At 42.6% G+C, this 17767-nt stretch overlaps 1 protein-coding gene across 5 annotated transcripts in view; it reads right to left on the bottom strand.

The window, feature by feature from the left end:
- Positions 1-17767, bottom strand: part of COBL (cordon-bleu WH2 repeat protein) — a 331678-nt gene that overhangs the window by 202699 nt on the left and 111212 nt on the right. For all 5 annotated transcript variants that reach the window (XM_072153170.1, XM_072153169.1, XM_072153165.1 and 2 more), the window contains 2 exons: positions 9224-9318; positions 1306-1389 (listed from right to left, as the gene is read on the bottom strand). In XM_072153170.1, the coding sequence (XP_072009271.1) occupies positions 1306-1389; positions 9224-9318 (179 nt within the window). The remainder of the gene's footprint in view (positions 1-1305; positions 1390-9223; positions 9319-17767) is intronic.

Below are 17767 nucleotides of genomic sequence, written 5' to 3' on the forward strand. Positions count from 1 at the left end.
TAGATTGATTTGAAAGTAGAGCTTCTCCACTTTCAGACACCTGGGCAAATCCACTCTTTGCCACCACCTAATGCCGGCCGTGTTTAAAGGGGTATTCCCCCAAAGACAAGATTTTTAAATATACTCAGGATAACAAAATAACATATTCTCTTATTCACTGTTATTAACAAAAACACAGCATTTCACAGTTATAATTCCAACCTATCTCTATCAGTCCTGGTGTATACAATTTTGGTTGCCCTGGGATCCGAACGTAAATCAGAAGTCTAAAGTCGGGCAGGACAGATTGTTCTCCTGTCTGGCACTGCAGTTAGCTCCTCTCTGTATTGGCCCCTCCCCTTATATTCCCAGAAGAGTTCACACACAGACTTCCTTCTGGCAAACAGCAGTAAATCTACAAACTACAGGCATATAAGGTCTTTATCCAGGGGAGGGAGGCACAGCAGAGCGGAAAGTGTTTGTTATGGCTGAGATAGCAGAACTGATAATGTAATTGTGTGTTATATGCACCTCACAATCTCTCATCTCTGATCTATCTCATCTCTTAGTTTCTATGTGTCAGATACTAGTGAATGTTCAGAAGCTAAATGAACGTGTATATAAACCTGGATCCTGATAATCTAACCACATTGTTAGCACACATAATCTCACATAACTAGATGAATCATAATGTGTCTGCTTAGATAGTAGTCTGCTTAATAGATTAAAGAATTGATTAGAAAGACAAAATCATAAAATATTCTATAGACAATAGTGCACCAGTTTTTTTCAGGTGTACTCAGTTTGAAGAGGTTGCTCCACAATTATGTCAGACTTCTGACATAAATGTGGTGACCGGTACAAAGGCGCACCAAAATGTCTCTTTTGGTGCACGGTATTTTGTCGCAATGGACATAGTGTAGCCATGACACAATATTGTCGGAAACAATTAATAAGTTCATGTGCAAGCAGTGTTCACATATATTTATATGCAATCTACACCAGAATACTAGTGCAGAATGCTTCAAAAATGTGGCCCAATGGGCAAGTTTAAATCAAATGTCAAATATGACATGAAAACTGTACACAGTTTTGCATTTCCACCAATGCAGTAACATTATTATTATGGCAGGGGCCATATTGCTTTGTAGGTCTAGTTTTCTCCTACACGTGGTAGTATTTACATATTTATTTGAGTTATTTATACACCCACAGAAAAATCTAAAATTATGAACATTCATGAAACTAAATGTTTATATATCTAATGTAGATGGTATTTTCATTTCTGTTCGCAGTTTGTCGCATTGGGTAATTTGTAAAACCTACCTCACATATGTTACCACTGGTAGTTGCAGTTCTGAAAACTTCTTCATTATCATCACTGTCGACATTTCCTATGCTTCCCTCATTCTGTAAAAAATCAAAGAGTGAATTGATTTTTAAAAATCCTGTTGCCTAATAATTTTTGCTACATAGTAAAAGGTTCCTTTAGTCCTGCACAATAAAAACACTATGTAGTTACACCCAGTAGTATAGTAAGTACAGTATCTGTAATATGGGACTATACGAAAATTTTATGAGACAGATGATAGGTAGATGGATGATAGAATATAAATATGAAAGACTATCTAGATTTCTAGAAGCAAAAGTATAAAACAGATTATATATACAGTACATAGTGTATATATATATATATATATCTATATATATATATATATAGATATATCTATATATATATACCTTATATACTCGAGTATAAGCCTAGTTTTTCAGCACAAAAAATGTGCTGAAAAACCCAAACTCGGCTTATACTCGAGTCAAAAAAATAAATATATCTAAACTCACCTTTCCGGCGACCCCTGTATATCTTCTGTGCGATCTGTCTGGCAGTGGCGGCAGGCTATATACACTGGGGCAGGGTCTGGCAGGCTACATACACTGGGGCAGGGTCTGGCAGGCTATATACACTGGGGCAGGGTCTGGCAGGCTATATACACTGGGGTAGGGTCTGGCAGGCTATATACACTGGGGCAGGGGCTGGCAGGCTATATACACTGGGGCAGGGGCTGGCTGGCTGGCTATATACACTGGGGTGGCTGTGACCAATGCATTTCCCACCCTCGGCTTATACTCGAGTCAATAGGTTTTCCCAGTATTTTGTGGTAAAATTAGGGGCCTCGGCTTATACTCGGGTCGGCTTATACTCGAGTATATACGGTATATATATATATATATATATATATATATATATATATATATATACAGTATATGAATGCGATAAATACAGTAGAGGAGAGATAAAAGATTGATTGATGGATAGATAATAGATAGGAGATGTAGAGTTCACAGATACCTCATATGTTCACATGAATAAATTATAATATGACTGATACTGAAATAACTAAATATCTGCTTTACAGCTACTGTACAAATGTTGACAGTCACAACCGGCAAAATATAGAAATTAAACATTAAAAAGTACAGGCATCCTTAAACCGTAAATATTTTTATAAATCGGATAACCAGGCGATTGCATTTGCCTTGATTAACCCCTACGGGACTCAGTCTATTTTGGCCTTTAGGACGCGGCCCCATTTTTCAAATCTCCCCATGTCACTATAAGTGGTTATAGCTTTGGAACGTTAAGAGATATCTAGGGAATTTTGAGATAGTTTTCTCGTGACACATTGTACTTCAAATTAGTTTAAAGAGGAACTGTCACCTAAATTTTCGGCACTAGGAGCTGCTTACTAAAGTAAGCAGCTCCTAGTGCTTGATCAAACGCTGCAGTGTTAGCGTTACTGGAAACCTCCGGTAACGCTATCAAACACTGCGGCGGGTACAGTGTAATCATCGGACAGCTTGCAAAGCTGTCCGATGTATTCATGAGGGGGCGGTCCGAGGCGCTGCTCCATAGGCCGGCAGTGACTGCCGCGCGCTAGGTTTCTGGTAACGCTATCACTCTAACACTGCGGCGTTTGATCAAGCACTAGGAGCTGCTTACTTTAGTAAGCAGCTCCTAGTGCCGATAAATTGGGTGACAAGTCCTCTTTAAAAATTTGGATGAAATCTTTTGTGTTTAGTTATGAAAAAAAAATTGAGTTCTAAATTCTCTACTTTTGATGCAGATCATAGCACCCAAATAAATTCATAACTTACATTTCCCAAATGTCTGCTTTATTTTGCCATGGTTTTTTAAGATTCCACATTTTACTAGAATGTTATGAGGATCAGAATTTAGGTACCATTTTTCAAATGTTTTGGAAAGTCACCAAAACCCGTATTTAGATAGACCTGCTCAACTTCTAATTGACTGTGAGAGGCCTAAATAAAAGCTAAACTTGTAATTACCCCATTATGGAAACTACACCCCTCAACTTATGAAAAACCACTTTTAAGAAGTTTGTTAACCCTTAAGTGTTTTATAGGGGTATAAAACAAAACAGAAGTGCAGTCTACAAATTGTAATTTTTTTTCACAATACACTCATTTTGGGTGGAAAATTAAACATTTGTAATGGATTAAATGAAAAAGGCTCCACAAATCTGATACCCAATTTCTCCCGAGTACACCGATACCCTATATCCTGCTGTATGGGCGCATGGCCTGGCATAGAATGAAAGGAGGCGCCATCCAGAGCAGATTTGCACTTTGTACAGGCTATCAGGCTTATTTCTTTTGCTGCATGAGATGTACTTTTTTGGTATATAATTTTGGGGCATCTATAGCTAATTGGTGATATTTTATTAACTCTGTGTTGGTGGAGGAAATGAAAATCATCAAGGACACGTCCTATCTTTCTCCGTAATACGGCGCCGTGCACCATATATTACTATGTAGAGGCGTGGGGGTGAGCGGCGCTGTGCTAAGTAGCTGTAGCTGTGCTACGGTATGGCCGCACACGTTATTGTATATGTAGCCTTAGACTAGGGACACATAGGCTGTAAACAATGCAGGTAAGATGCAGTAAAATCCTCTAACCCACAGTGAGTTACATCAGCTGACAAACAGATTTTACCAACAATCTGTGAAAAAAAAGGCTGTTTACAATCTACAGCATGTTAAAGAGAACCTGTCACCAGCCACACCTATCACACACCACACGCAGTACCTTTTTAATGTCTTTATACATGTTCCACTGAAGCCTCTATCCATGGGATTAGACCCACCATTCTTTTAAAAGAGGCTGGGAACTTCAGTAACAGTGAAGCTACCCCGTCCTCCTCACCGAGGCTGTCACTGCTATCTCGGCTGAAGACAATTCCTGACAGGTGAAGAGCAAAGTTGATTTCTCTTCACACAGCTAGCGTCACTTTCAACCCCTCCTTCCGGAGAAAGTGGTTAATGATTTAATATTAAATCTCTCTCTAACCTGCTCCTCACCCCATCCTCAGGAATTCTCTTCAGCCTCAAAGCAGTTAGCAGGGGAAAGTAAAGGAACCTAGATATGTCTGTAGTTGGCCGACGATCACTAAGTACTAGTTCCATATCAACGGCATGGTAGTAGCAGTGAGACCTGTCAATCAAAAACAGGGAGCCAGGGCACGGAACAATGAATACTGGTCTCACTGTGATTGGACTTACCTAAGATTAGTTCACTATAAGTATACAAACTGATGTTTTAACATTGCAGCCATGGAAAGGAACCATTTAGGTATGAGGGCAATGATTTGTAGTTTTTAATGAAGAATTGGTTTTTAGTGGGCTAATTTAAATGGCTTGTTACCTTAGCTACTGCAGCAGATTCATGGTGCAACATTCAAATTTTGCACTGCAAAGCTTGACCCCTGCCACTGCTGCAGCATAATCAAAAATTACCCACATTCCATTTTTGTTTGTTTTAATCCCCTCCTCCCAAAAGCTAGAGTTGTGTTTAATTTGTCTCATCTGTTTGTTTTGGCTTGTTTTTGCCTGTTTTTTTCCCATCTGCCACTTTTGTAATTTATCAATTTAACTTTTTCCTTGTTATAAATGGTTTTTTTTTCAGATCTCTTTTTCTGACAATGTTTCAAGTCACTTCTTAACTTTAGTAGAGTTTTTCTTAAGTTAAAGTTTTCCTTAAGTATGGTTTTCGAATATTGACAATTCGAAAAGGTAAGTGTAATTTGCAACATCTAGGACAACTGTGTCCTATTGAAATTAAACAAATGTCTTGAAAATGACGGACTTCAGTCCACATTTCAAAACGTCCCCAAGAAGGTGCAAAAATTGCAATATGCCAGAAAAAAAAAACAGAAAAAAGGAAGAAAAATAAATGTAAATGAATCCCATTGTATTTAGTACACTAAGGTGTCACTCGGAAGTAGTAAAAAATTCCAACTGTGGTGAAAATTTAGCCCATTCCGCTCTATCGCACAGCAGCCTCACACAGAGCGGAAAAGGGAGGGTGGCAGAGTGTTTGTGCAAGTGAAATAAAAAACAACATCTCCATGGGCTTATAAGCATAATTTTAAAAGTTGATTTTAGAATGAAGAAGGCCATGGGTAATATTTATAAGAAAGCTAATGCAGTCACAGTGCCTGGGTCTATGAGTTAGTGACCCTGGTTTATCATAATGGATTTAGATTTCCTTTAAAGTGTTTAAGCATTAAAACTTATGACAGGAAAGTTCAGTTATTTACCAACCAGCAGAAAGTTGCTGGGTTTTAATTTTTAAAAATAGGCACTTTCTTTGAGATTATGTTTGTCTTTTGACATTTCTTCATGTGTAAAGGTTCTGTTAGAAAAGGAATGCATTTAATGTTACAAATAAAGAAAAGGCACACCTTAAAGTTTCCAAGAATAACATTTACAACACCATGTCTTTTTTTTTCTTCCTGTTAATCAATACTGGAGTAAACATGCCTTGTACATTTTATGACACACATTGGATACAATTCCTGGGGCAAGGCCAAAGAATTGCAATGTCATCCAATGTGGACCATTGCAGGGTCAGGACCTCTTAGTAAATATGGTACAGAGATTATTTTAACGGTCACACAGACAACAGAACGGAAAGTCTTTGTGGGAAGAGTCCGGAGGGAGGAGTGGTGGCAGCCAAGGTACAGGATATGCAGAAAACAGTCCGAGCCTGGGATGACAGCGGGAACACAGAGGAACACTGGTAACGCTGGCACGGATTGGAGACACCGCTGGACTGTAACCCTGGGTGGCACAGCAGGAAGCACTGAGGCAGACTGAAGACTTGACACAGGATGGCAGGAGCACACAGAGGAGCACACTGGTAACGCTGAAGACAGGAACACAGAGGCGTCTGGGAACGCTGGAGACACACAGGAACACAGAGGCGTCTGAAAACGCTGGAGACACACAGAAACACGGAGGTGCCTGGGAACGCTGGAGACAGGAACACAGGAAAGCATCTGGGAATGCTAATTGAATTTCTCTTCCACAGGAACGGCTTAGGAAAGCCTGGTATGGAAACCATAGGAGATGCTAGGAGAAGATCCGGCGGGGAGTGAGGGGAGGTGCCGGATTATAAGGGCGAGGCCGGATTAGCGAACTCCGATGAGGAGGACGTTGGCCCTTTAAGTCTTAAAGAGCTGGCGTGCATGTGCCCTAGCAACGGGAGCGCGCGGCCTGAAGGGAAGGAGGCACGTGGCCTACACACTGGGATCCGGAGCACAGACAGGAGCCAGGAGAGGTAAGTGCGGGCAGGGGGGCGAAGACCGGCAGACAGCGGAGCACGGGTGTACCCGCGGTACGCGACATGGATCGCGGGAGCACCCGTGACAGTACCCCCCTTTTGGACCCCTCTTCTCTTCTTCTTCAGCCACTTCTTATGACTCCTCCAATTCATATTGGTGACAGGACACCTGAGGAGGAAAGCAGAAACAGGACAAACCTTGATGAGGTGCTTGGACCTGGCAGGGAACAAGCTTGGAATATCCTCGAGAAGTCTGGAGTGTCCTTTGGCCGAGAGACGTACTCTGCTCACTTGCATAGACTCCACTGCAAGTAGTATGGCTGGAGGCTGAAGTAGCTATTGGGAAGCCAGAGCAGCACTGGGAACCTGCGGAGGCAGGAGCGTCTCTTGGAAGGCTGGAGGCTCTGGAGTGGCTTCTGGGAAAGCCCGAGACTCTGGAGAGGCTTCTGGGAAAGCCGGAGGCTGGTGTGGCTTCTGGGAATGCCGGAAACTCTGGAGAGGCTTCTGGGAAAGCCAGAGGCTGGTGTGGCTTCTGGGAATGCTGGAGACTCTAGAGAGGCTTCTGGGAAAGCCGGAGGCTGGAGCGGCTTCTGGGAAAGCTGGAGACTCTGGAGAGGCTTCTGGGAAGGCCGGAGACTCTGGAGAGGCTTCTGGCAAAGCCGGAGACTCTGGAGAGCTTGGAAGCAGTGGAAGCATGGCTTTTGGAACACCGGAGCCAAGCGAGGCCAAGATGGAAGCCGAACTTGTAATTGCTGGCAATGAAACAGAGTGGAGTGGCTCTTGGAAAGCCGGAGCAGCACTGGGAAGCTGCGGAAGTGGAGCCTGTGGTAGCCAGGAGTCTAGCAGCTGATGGAGCAGGGTGGCAACCCACTCAGATCCTCTCCCCAAGAAAAAATTAGTTGAGACCTTAGAGTCATTAGAACATGATGAAATCCATGGCCTTGGCGGAATCCATGGCCTTGGCGGAGTCCATGGCCGGATCTTGCTGTAATGGTCACACAGATAACAGAACGGAAAGTCTCTATGGGAAGAGTCCGGAGGGAGGAGTCAGTGGACCCTCTGGACCACCGCGGGAGATGGTATGAGGCCCGCGTTGGCAGCCAAGGTACGGGATATGTAGGAAACAGTCCAAGCCTGGGATGACAGCAGGAACACAGAGGAACGGTGGTAACGCTGGCACGGACTGGAGACACCGCTGGACTGGAACCTGGGCGACACAGCAGGAAGTACAGAGGCAGACTGAAGACTTGACACAGGATGGCAGGAGCACACGGAGTTACACTCGTAACGCTGGAGACAGGGACACGGAAGCGTCAAGGAATGCTGGAGACACACATTAAGATGGAGGCGTCTGGGAACGCTGGAGACAGGAACACAGGAAAGCGTCTGGGAATGCTAATGGGTTTTCTCTTCCACAGGAACGGCTTAGGGAAGCCTGGTATGGAAACCATAGGAGATCCTAGGAGAAGATCTGGCGCGGAGTGCCGGATTATAAGGGCGCGGATTAGCGAACTCCAATCAGGAGGACGCTGGCTCTTTAAGACTCCTGATTGGAGTTCACTAATCCAGCCTCGCCCTTATAACAGGAGCACGCAGCCTGCAGGGTAGGAGGCATGCGGCCTACACTCCGGGATCCGGAGCACAGACAGGAGCCAGGAGAGGTCAGTGCGGGCAGGGGGATGGAGACTGTCAAACAGCGGAGCACAGGTGTTCCCGCGATCCTTATTAATATAGTTTCCTTTCTTGAGACATGAATTAAAGGGAACCTGTCACTAGGAATGTCACTTTTAGCTGCTGACAGGTTCCACTAGCCTACACTATGCTGATTTTTTAAAATACCTGAATTGTTACAGCACCCTTTAAGCATTTCAAATCTTTTCAACACTTTAATAAGTTTAATTCACATTACCAGGCTCCGTGCCAGCAGAGTGTGGTGGGGGGAAGGGTGAGAGCCGCAGCTTGTCTGTGCCTGTGTAAGTCTTCTCTCCTCCAAAATGCATCTACTTTTCCACTTCCTGTGTGCAATGTGCATTGAGCAGGCAGGGGAGGGAAGGGGATGGTGTGGAGGAGAGGCAGAAGCATGAGGAGACACTGGCACACACAGGCCACTGGAACAGATCCAGTTAATGTAAATCAAACTCTTATACACTACTGAAATGATTCAGAATAGTGACATACTGACAAAGGCATTTTAAAATAAGAAAACCATAGGTTATTGGAACCTGGCACCAGAAAAAAAATCACATTCCTGGTGACAAGTTTGCTTTTAAAATGTATCATTCTAATGTAACATGAATAGATAAGACATATTCCTGGATTATGTATTGCTGTGTTAACAATTCCTTATTATAATTTATCCTGATAACATTAAAATATACTTGACCATAACATAGCCTTCCAGTCAGGCACCAATACAGATCAGCTGTTTGCCACTTCATATTTATGGGAACTAAGCTGCTGGCTCGGCCACTACACAGAGAACAGGACCATCTGTTCCAACCAAGCTAATGATGCAGTGTATAAACGATTATAAGATGATACCTACAGGTAGATTTATGAAGATTCCAGACAGCCAAAGCATAAACCAAAGTCAGTTACCTTGTTTCCTTTCTTGTAGCTGCGAAAAAATCCAAAAATTCCCCTTTTTTCCTTTTCTGTTGTGTCACTGTTAGAGGAAAGTTTGCGATTCTTTTCTGTAAAGAGTGTTAAAGTTAGCAATAGTTACAACAAAAGACCAAGCACATTTAGAAATCTATCTATCTATCATGGACCATTGCAGCATATCTATCATTTTTTTTCTTTTCCCCATCGCTTACCTGCATGTGCACTTTAGTATAGAACAAGTGAAATATAAGAAACAATCTTTCTGGTTACTTGCACTTTTACAAGGTGGACTTTGCAAGAAAGATAAGCTACAATTAAGACAGTGCAAGGTCCCCACGCAATAATATAAAAGAGATTACAACTTAGTTTTATTGAAGGTTTACATTTTATGCACAACAGATTAATATTTTTCATACAATTCATACTCTGTAAACTATGAGTTACTATTCAACCGCTTAAGGACACAGCCCTTTTTTGTTTTTGTGTTTCCATTTTTAACACCCCACTTTCAAAAACATGAACAAAAAATTGTCTAAATTTGGTATCCCCTTGATTTTCCGGACTCAAAAAATAAAGGGGAGGTGTCATCTGGAGCCGTAAATACAGGACCAAAAAGAAAATTGTGGAGGTTTTTTGTAAAATTTTCCACATTTGGATTTTTTTCCAGCTTCCCAATGCAAGGTATGGAATATTTAATACTGTCACTAGGAATGACATTTAACTATAAAGAAAACAATTCCACCCTCTGCTTTTTACATCATTAGAGACATATCACCATCTGTCCACATATGGTCTCTACATCTCCCAGGGCTTCCCCAGGCACAAAGTCTCCATTAAATTCAATTAAATAAATTTTTGCCCAGCCAGGGATCTGAACCCACAAGCTCCACACTCCACCAGCCATAAAGATACAGGACAGAGCCTCTATCCACTAGGCTAGGGGCTTAGTGGTTGTCCATGGGAGGGTTTTGTGTAACTAAGAGCTTTACTGTGATCTTCCCAGTGGTTATTATTGTTATTATGGAGATGATTATTACTATTAAGGATATTATTATTATTATGGAGGTTATTATTAGTATTAATATTATGGAGATGATTATTAGTATATTAGAAATCCATCAGCTTTTTTCCCGTATGTTAAAAAAAACGGATGTAGCACGGATACAATATGGACTGATTACAGACATAGGGGGTCATTTACTAAGGGCCTGAATCACGTTTTTCCATCGGTTACCCGAATATTACCGCTTTGCGCCGATTTTCCCTGAATTGCCCCGGGATTTGGCGCACGCGATCGGATTGTGGCGCCGGCATGCACGCGAAGGAAATCGGGGGGCGTGGCCGTCAGAAAACTCGACGGATTAAAAAAAAAGCCGTATTTTTTTTTTAAAAAAGTGTCAATTGACACGCAATTACCTGCACCCAGCAACAGACCGTGCACCCCAGTGAACTCCGACGGACTTCAGCGCAGCAGCGACACCTGGAGGACATCGGGCGCACTAACTTTGTGAATCGCCGGAAGACCCGAATCCTCCACAGAGAACGCACCGCTGGATCGCGACAGAACCGGGTAAGTAAATCTGCCCCATCGTGCCCGCATTTTTTGCAGTCAACAGCACCAACGCCTACTGAATGAGCCCTTATTTTTTGTCTTATACATTTTCATTCATTTAATTTAACTGTATTATATGTCTAAAGTATTATAATCCCCATAATACTAATATCCCAATAATACTAATATTAATCATCTCCATAAAAATACTTAAAATAATCATCGCCATAATAATAATACTAATAATCATCTCCATTATCATCATCATCTCCATCATCATCATCACCTCCATCATCATCTCCATAATAATAATAGTAATAATCTCAATAATAATAATCTCTGAGAAGATTCCTCTCTACTGTATATACCACTGCATGGAGCCTGTGTCGCAGTGTAAAACTGAAGCTCTTAGTTACATGAAATCCTCCCATAGATAACCACTTAGCCCATAGCCTAGTGCAGTGGTGGCGAACCTATGGCACGGGTGCCAGAGGTGGCACTCAGAGCCCTTTCTGAGGGCACTCAGGCCATCAGCCCAGGACAGAGTTCACCAAACACTGAATCTTCCTGCTGTCCCAAGCAACTTAAGAGATGCTACTCTCTTTATTGGCTGTTTGGAACTGTGGGGAAAGTAAAAAGGGTAAGAACTGCATTATCTTTCGAGGTCATCCTGCTGGACCATCATTCTTCTTCTACAGAAAGATTCGAGAGAGAGAGCCTACAATGATAGTCTGAATTTGCCCTCCTGTCATCTGTATTGGTGGCCTCAAGGGGGCAATACAATTGAAAGATGTGGAAGAACAGGCAGCAATAAGTTACTGTACAAAATTCCATGCTGGCGCTTCACGGTAAATAAGTGGATTTTAGTTGTAGTTTGGGCACTCGGTCTGTAAAAGGTTCGCCATCACTGGCCTAGTGGATAGAGGCTCTGTCTCTCTATGGCAGGTGTAGAGGTTGTGGGTATAAATCCCAGGAAAATGTATTTAATTGAATTAAATAGATACAATGGGGCAGATTCACTTAACGCAGTGCGTTGTCCGACGAGGATTCGGGTCCGGGGTGATTTACAAACATCATGTGTCCCTGCATGTATCGCTGCGTCGAGGTCTGCCGGAGTTCACCTGCTTCTTCCTGGTGCATGTGAGTGCTTGATCTTGCGACACAAATCCTTTTTTAAATTCCGCGGTTTGTCTGAATCCGCCGAGTCGTCCGACGGCCCGCCCCCCCAATTTCTGTCGCATGCAAGCTGCCGCTGATGCGCCACAATCTGATCGCAAAACCGAAATATTCAGGAAACCCGACGAAAGTGCGGCGTTCAGACCCTAAGTAAATGAGCCCCCTTGTGTCTGTGGAAGCCCTGGGAGATGTACAGACCATATATGGACAGATGGTGATCTCTCCCTGTTGACGTGGTCCCTGCTCTAACCCGACACATCTAAACAGAGGATTCCCTGCTCGATGTCTACTCTGGGGAAGCCCTGGGAGATATGAGACACCATATATGGACAGATGGTGATATCTCCCTGATGCTTTGTGCTAATCCGAGACATCTCTCAAAAGGATTCCCTGCCTGATGTCTGTAGAAGTCATTCAGTACCACAAATTCTGGCTTTTAAAGTATACTAGGTGGGACCTGGAGGGAATATTTGGGATAATGCCCCAGCTGACCACGACAGTGGAACAGAGGTGAAAAACTGTGACTGTCCCGCCAAATCCGGGACGGCAGGGAGCTATGCACCTCTTTCATTCTTTAATGTGTCAGGTCAAGTGGCCGGGCCCTGTAGAAGATGCTATGGCTACTAACCTCGTTGTTAAGTCTCTAGTGGACTTGCAAGATGCACATGTGAACAAACCTTAAAGGCATTGCCGAGGCTTCTTTGAAAAAAAAAAGTGGCTAGGAGGGGGCTGCTTAAAAAAATAAAGATGTACTTACCTTCCGGCGCCCCCTGGGTTTCTTGCGCTGCTGTCGCTCCTGTCCACGCCACGTAAACAAACATGGCCGCAGGAGCAGTGCTGGATTCAGCTTTTGGTAGGACCCGACAACCATCCCTCCCGTTTATACAATGCTGTGAATAGGGACGGCCGGCCAGAAGCTGAATCCAGCACTGCTCCCATGGGCATGTTTGTTTCCATGGTGCGCGGACCAGAGCGACAGCAGCACGGGACACCCGCCGGGCGCCGGAAGGTAAGAACATCTTTATTCTTTTAAGCAGCCCCCTTCCGGCCACCTTTTTTGTTTTTTTAAGAAGTCTTGGACTACCACTTTAAACATGGAGGTCCTAAGCACATGAAGGTCGTGCCAAACAATATAATATACAGAACTATGTACAAATATAAGCATATTGATGCACATTGGGGCAGATTTACTTACCCAGTCCTGTCGCGATCGCCGCTGTGCGTTTTCCGACGGGGATTCGGGTCTGCCGTGATTCACGCGATCCAATTTCCTTCATGTGTTGCTGCTCCGCTGAGCTCCGCCGGAGTTCACCTTCTTCTTCCTGGTGCATGTAAGTGCTTGATCTTGCGACACAATTTCGGTTTTAAATTCTGCGGTTTCCCGAATCCGTCGGGTTGTCTGACGGCACGCCCCACGATTTCTGTTGCATGCAAGCTGGCGCCGATGCGCCACAATCCGATCGTGTGCGCCAAAGACCCGGGTCAATTTGCCACAAAAAGGAAATATTTGGGAAACCTGACAGAATGGCGGTCTGCTGACCTTTAGTAAGTGAGCCCCATAATCTTAAGCCTGGATTTCAACTGGTAAGTGAAACAATATGAGCCTCAGTCTTTGGGGACATTTATCAGGGCTTGTACATCAGATTTCTAGAATACAAGTTCAGAAGTAATCATAATTCCTACCAAACTGCCAGGAATTGTGATTATTTCTCCCTTTATGCTACTTCCAAGCCAAGTGGGTGTGGATGAGTGTAAAGGGGGCATGTCTGATGGCAGAGTGGGCCAGTGCAAGGTGGGTTCTGCAACACATTGGCTCCCTTTGTTATCTTGAAAGGCAGCCCCCTTAACACCATGCATGAAGAAAGAAAGAAGTCTAATAATATGATGTGGGATTAAGTCAAACCATTATAACTATTCCAGAAGGAACAGATTCCCAACTGAAGCCAGCACTGTTTAGACCTAGTTGGGTCTCTCCAGAGGCTTTTGACAAGGTCTGGAAGTAAGAGTTCTCTTTATGGAGAGTTTGCCAATTAAAGCCGCCTTATATGTGTGTAGATATTCCACTAGGGGATTCTGGGAAATATGCAAATATGTTTTTCAATGTGGTTAATGGAAAACAATGTAGTTTGGAATCTGTTCCTTCTGGAATAGATATACTGATTTGGGTTAATCCCACATCATGTTGTCAGGCTTCTTGTAGGTCATGTAGGTAGCAAAATTTGGCATTGTTTTCCCATTTCCCACCTTGGAAAACGTGTTTGCATATTTCCCATTTAGGCAGTATAAATGATGGGGCCTATTTACTAAGCACCGTGCACCAGTTTTCTGTTGGACTATGCATATTCTTTCTAGTGCAAACTGCTTGCACATGTATTTATAAGTCCAAAAGTGACCTTCAGGCTAATTCAAATAATGGAAAAGTTGATTTTAAAAAGATGGAGACCATGGATAACAAATATTAAGAAGATTACTGCAAGCAAATGGGTCCGCCTCTCTGATCGCGGGTGTTAGGGTGGAGTGTCAGTTGTGATATATAGCTGATACCCACTGCTTCTGGCACCGGCTTTGCTTGTGAAGCCCAACATAATGGTATGAGATATAGCTTCCAGTCGATGTGTGCGTAGGGGAAAAGTCTAACATTAAGTGATATGATATGTAAAGCGGTTCTAAATATTTCTTTATTTAAAGAAATGCAAAAACTAACCTGGACACTCTGGTACCAACAACCGTTGGTCAAGTGCTTCTTAGGGAATAGGGACTACAGAAAACTCCCCACAAATAAGTCCAAACTATTGCAAATACCACACCACTATGCAATTGCAGTAACAGATTTTACAGCCATATCAATTCCACATATTAAAGAATTCCTTAAAATTCTGTATAAATAATTTAGAAGTCCAAATTCTGTTGAGAACCAGCTTTTCAATCATGAATCCCAAAGACTTAGCCAGATGGCAAATGTTTTCTTGGCAACTTTTTTATGTTTACAAAGCAGCCACATAATGGCAAGAATTCTGACAGAGGCACAATAAACAATTATCATTCATCTAATAAGAACCATCTTGACAAAGGAATGCATAGAAAGAGCCTGGCACCCACAATGTAACTCTTGTGCTGTTAAGACTGCAATTCACATACATACTGTAAAAAGTAGAACTTAAAGAGGATACCTAACAAGTACAGGTATACACAACACAGAAGCCTTAGCCACTTGATGCCATATTATCATGCTATTCTATGGAAGGACTGGTCATGCACATTACAAACATGGTGTGTCCTGGATTTTAAAGGGTTGTCTGTGGTCATGGGTATGTGAAAGAAAGAAAGCTGAAGTTACTAGAGATCTAGCTGGATCCATTGCATAGCAATTCTGACCATGGCTCCTTGCCACGATGCTGCAGCATGCCAGCATATCTTCTGGATCAGATCTGAACAACTACTCCAACCTGTTGGTTTCCCTGCAGTAAACTCAAAAACCTTGTTCAGGTCCTTCAGTGGCCCAGTGGGTCCGCTATGTGCAGTTTGCCTGTGGAGTATGCAGAGTATACCAGGTTAATCAAAACTGGTGTATGGTCTTCATTAATCTGGCGCACCCTGCGCTGCTCGGGAAGTGTGCACCATGTTTTTTCTAAGCACTAACCTTTCGGTGGACATGTTTTCTGCCTTGTCAGACACAGTAAAGCCACGACACAAAACTGGTGCAGGCATTTTAAAATACATGTGCAAGCAGTTTGCACATTCTGTTCAGTGCAAAGTAAGACAGTAAAGTGGCGCAAATGCTTTAATAAATGTGGGCCAAAGTGTTTGTACAGGTCTAAATATTTGCCATGAATCTCAGTCCAATTGAATAGATGAATAAGTGAGACCTGTACAGTTAATAAAGAGATGGACCTCAAACCCTGAAATCCCCAAACATACATGTTCACTTTCAACACACAAATGTTTATGTCCTGGATTACAGGTCCTAAAACTGCATAAATTAACCCCTAGGCGCACCAGGACATTATAGTACATCCCCGGGGCTAGATACTTAGCGCACGGGGACGTTCTATAACGTCCTGCTTCTGGCACCGGCTCACGAACGGAGCCGGTACCAGAAGCAGCAGCTGTCAGCTGTCTAGTACAGCTGACAGCCTGCGCTAACACCCGCGATCGGAGCCGGCTCCGATCGCGGGTGTTAACCCCTTACACGCCGCGGTCAAACATGACCGCGGAGTGTAAGGGTGTTTGCGCTGTGGATCGGATCCCCCGTGCCACTTCCCGGGGGATCCGATCCACTTCTGGGCAGCTCCGAGGACTGGCATGTGCCCCGGAGCTGCCCGGTCTCCATGGCAGCCAGACCCCTTCCGGGTCTGACTGCAAACTGTCTGAGCATGCGCAAGCTTGCTCAGACAGTTTACACTGCTCTACAATAAAATAGTATTGTAGAGCAGTGTATTGAACTTAAACCAGTGATCAGAGCATCACTGGTTCAAGTTCAAGTATGTATAATTCAAAAAAAGTTAAAAACACTAAAGTTAATACATTAGAATAAATAAAAAATAAATGCATTAAAATATAAGCCCCTAAAATGTCACTTTCCCATAAAAACACTTAATAAAGTATAAAAAACACAAAAACACCAAAAACCCCCGCATATTTGGTATTGCCGCGTCCGTAACAATCTGTATAATAAAACAGAATCGTTACTGGACCCGCACGGTACACGCCGTAGAAAAAAAACGCAAAAACGTTCCGAAAAAAGATCATTTTTAATTTATACCCTATAAAAAAAATGCTCTAAAAAGTAATTTAAAAATGTTATGCACTCCAAAATAAGCCCACTAAAAAGAACAACTCTTTTCGCAAAAAATAAGCCCCTAACCAGATTTGTCAGCCGAAAAATAAAAAAGTTATGCATATGAAAAGATGGTAATGCTAAAATGAACAAGATTTTCTCCAAATTGGTTTTTATTCAGTACAATTGAATAAAATACACAAAACCCCCACATATTAGGTATCCCTGCGTCCGTAACAATCTGCATAATAAAACAGAATCGTTATTAGATCCGCAAAGTGAACCCCGTAAAAAACAAAACAAAAAAAAAGCTCCAGAAAAAAGATCATTTTCAATTAATACCCTATAAAAATGCTCTAAAAAGGGATTTAAAAAATGTTATGCACTCTAAAATAAGACTACTAAAAAGAACAATCCTTCTCGCAAAAAATAAGCCCTTAATCAGATTTGTGAGGCGAAAAATAAAAAAGTTATGCATATGAAAGACGGTGATGCTAAAATTAACAACATTTTTGCCAAATTACTTTTTATTCAGTAAAAATGGGAAAACAATAAAAAATCTATATAAATGAGGTCTTTTTGTAATCGTGGCGACCCATAGAATAAAAATAATATACTATTTTTATGGTATGGTAAACAGCCAAAAAAAACCCCATAAAAATCTTCCTGAAAAGTGATGATTTTCATTTCCTCCACCAACAAAGAGTTAATAAAATCTCACCAATTAGCCTATAGATTCCCCCAAATTACGTACCAGAAAAGTGCATCTCATGTGGCAAAAGAAATAAGCCCCTATAGGTCCACATTAAAAAAAAGAAAAAAAATATAGCCTGTACAATATTACAATGCAAATCTGCTCTGCATGGCGCCTCCTTCCCTTCTATGCCCGGCCGTGCGCCCATACAGCAGGTTACCATTACATATGGGGTATCCGTGTACTCGGGAGAAAGTGGGTATCAAACTTTGTGGAGCCTTTTTTAATTTAATCCATTTTAAATGTTTAATTTTCCACCCAAAATGAGTGTATTGTGAA

This window comes from Engystomops pustulosus, chromosome 5, assembly GCF_040894005.1.
Source record: "Engystomops pustulosus chromosome 5, aEngPut4.maternal, whole genome shotgun sequence".
In the NCBI taxonomy this organism is placed as follows: domain Eukaryota; kingdom Metazoa; phylum Chordata; class Amphibia; order Anura; family Leptodactylidae; genus Engystomops; species Engystomops pustulosus.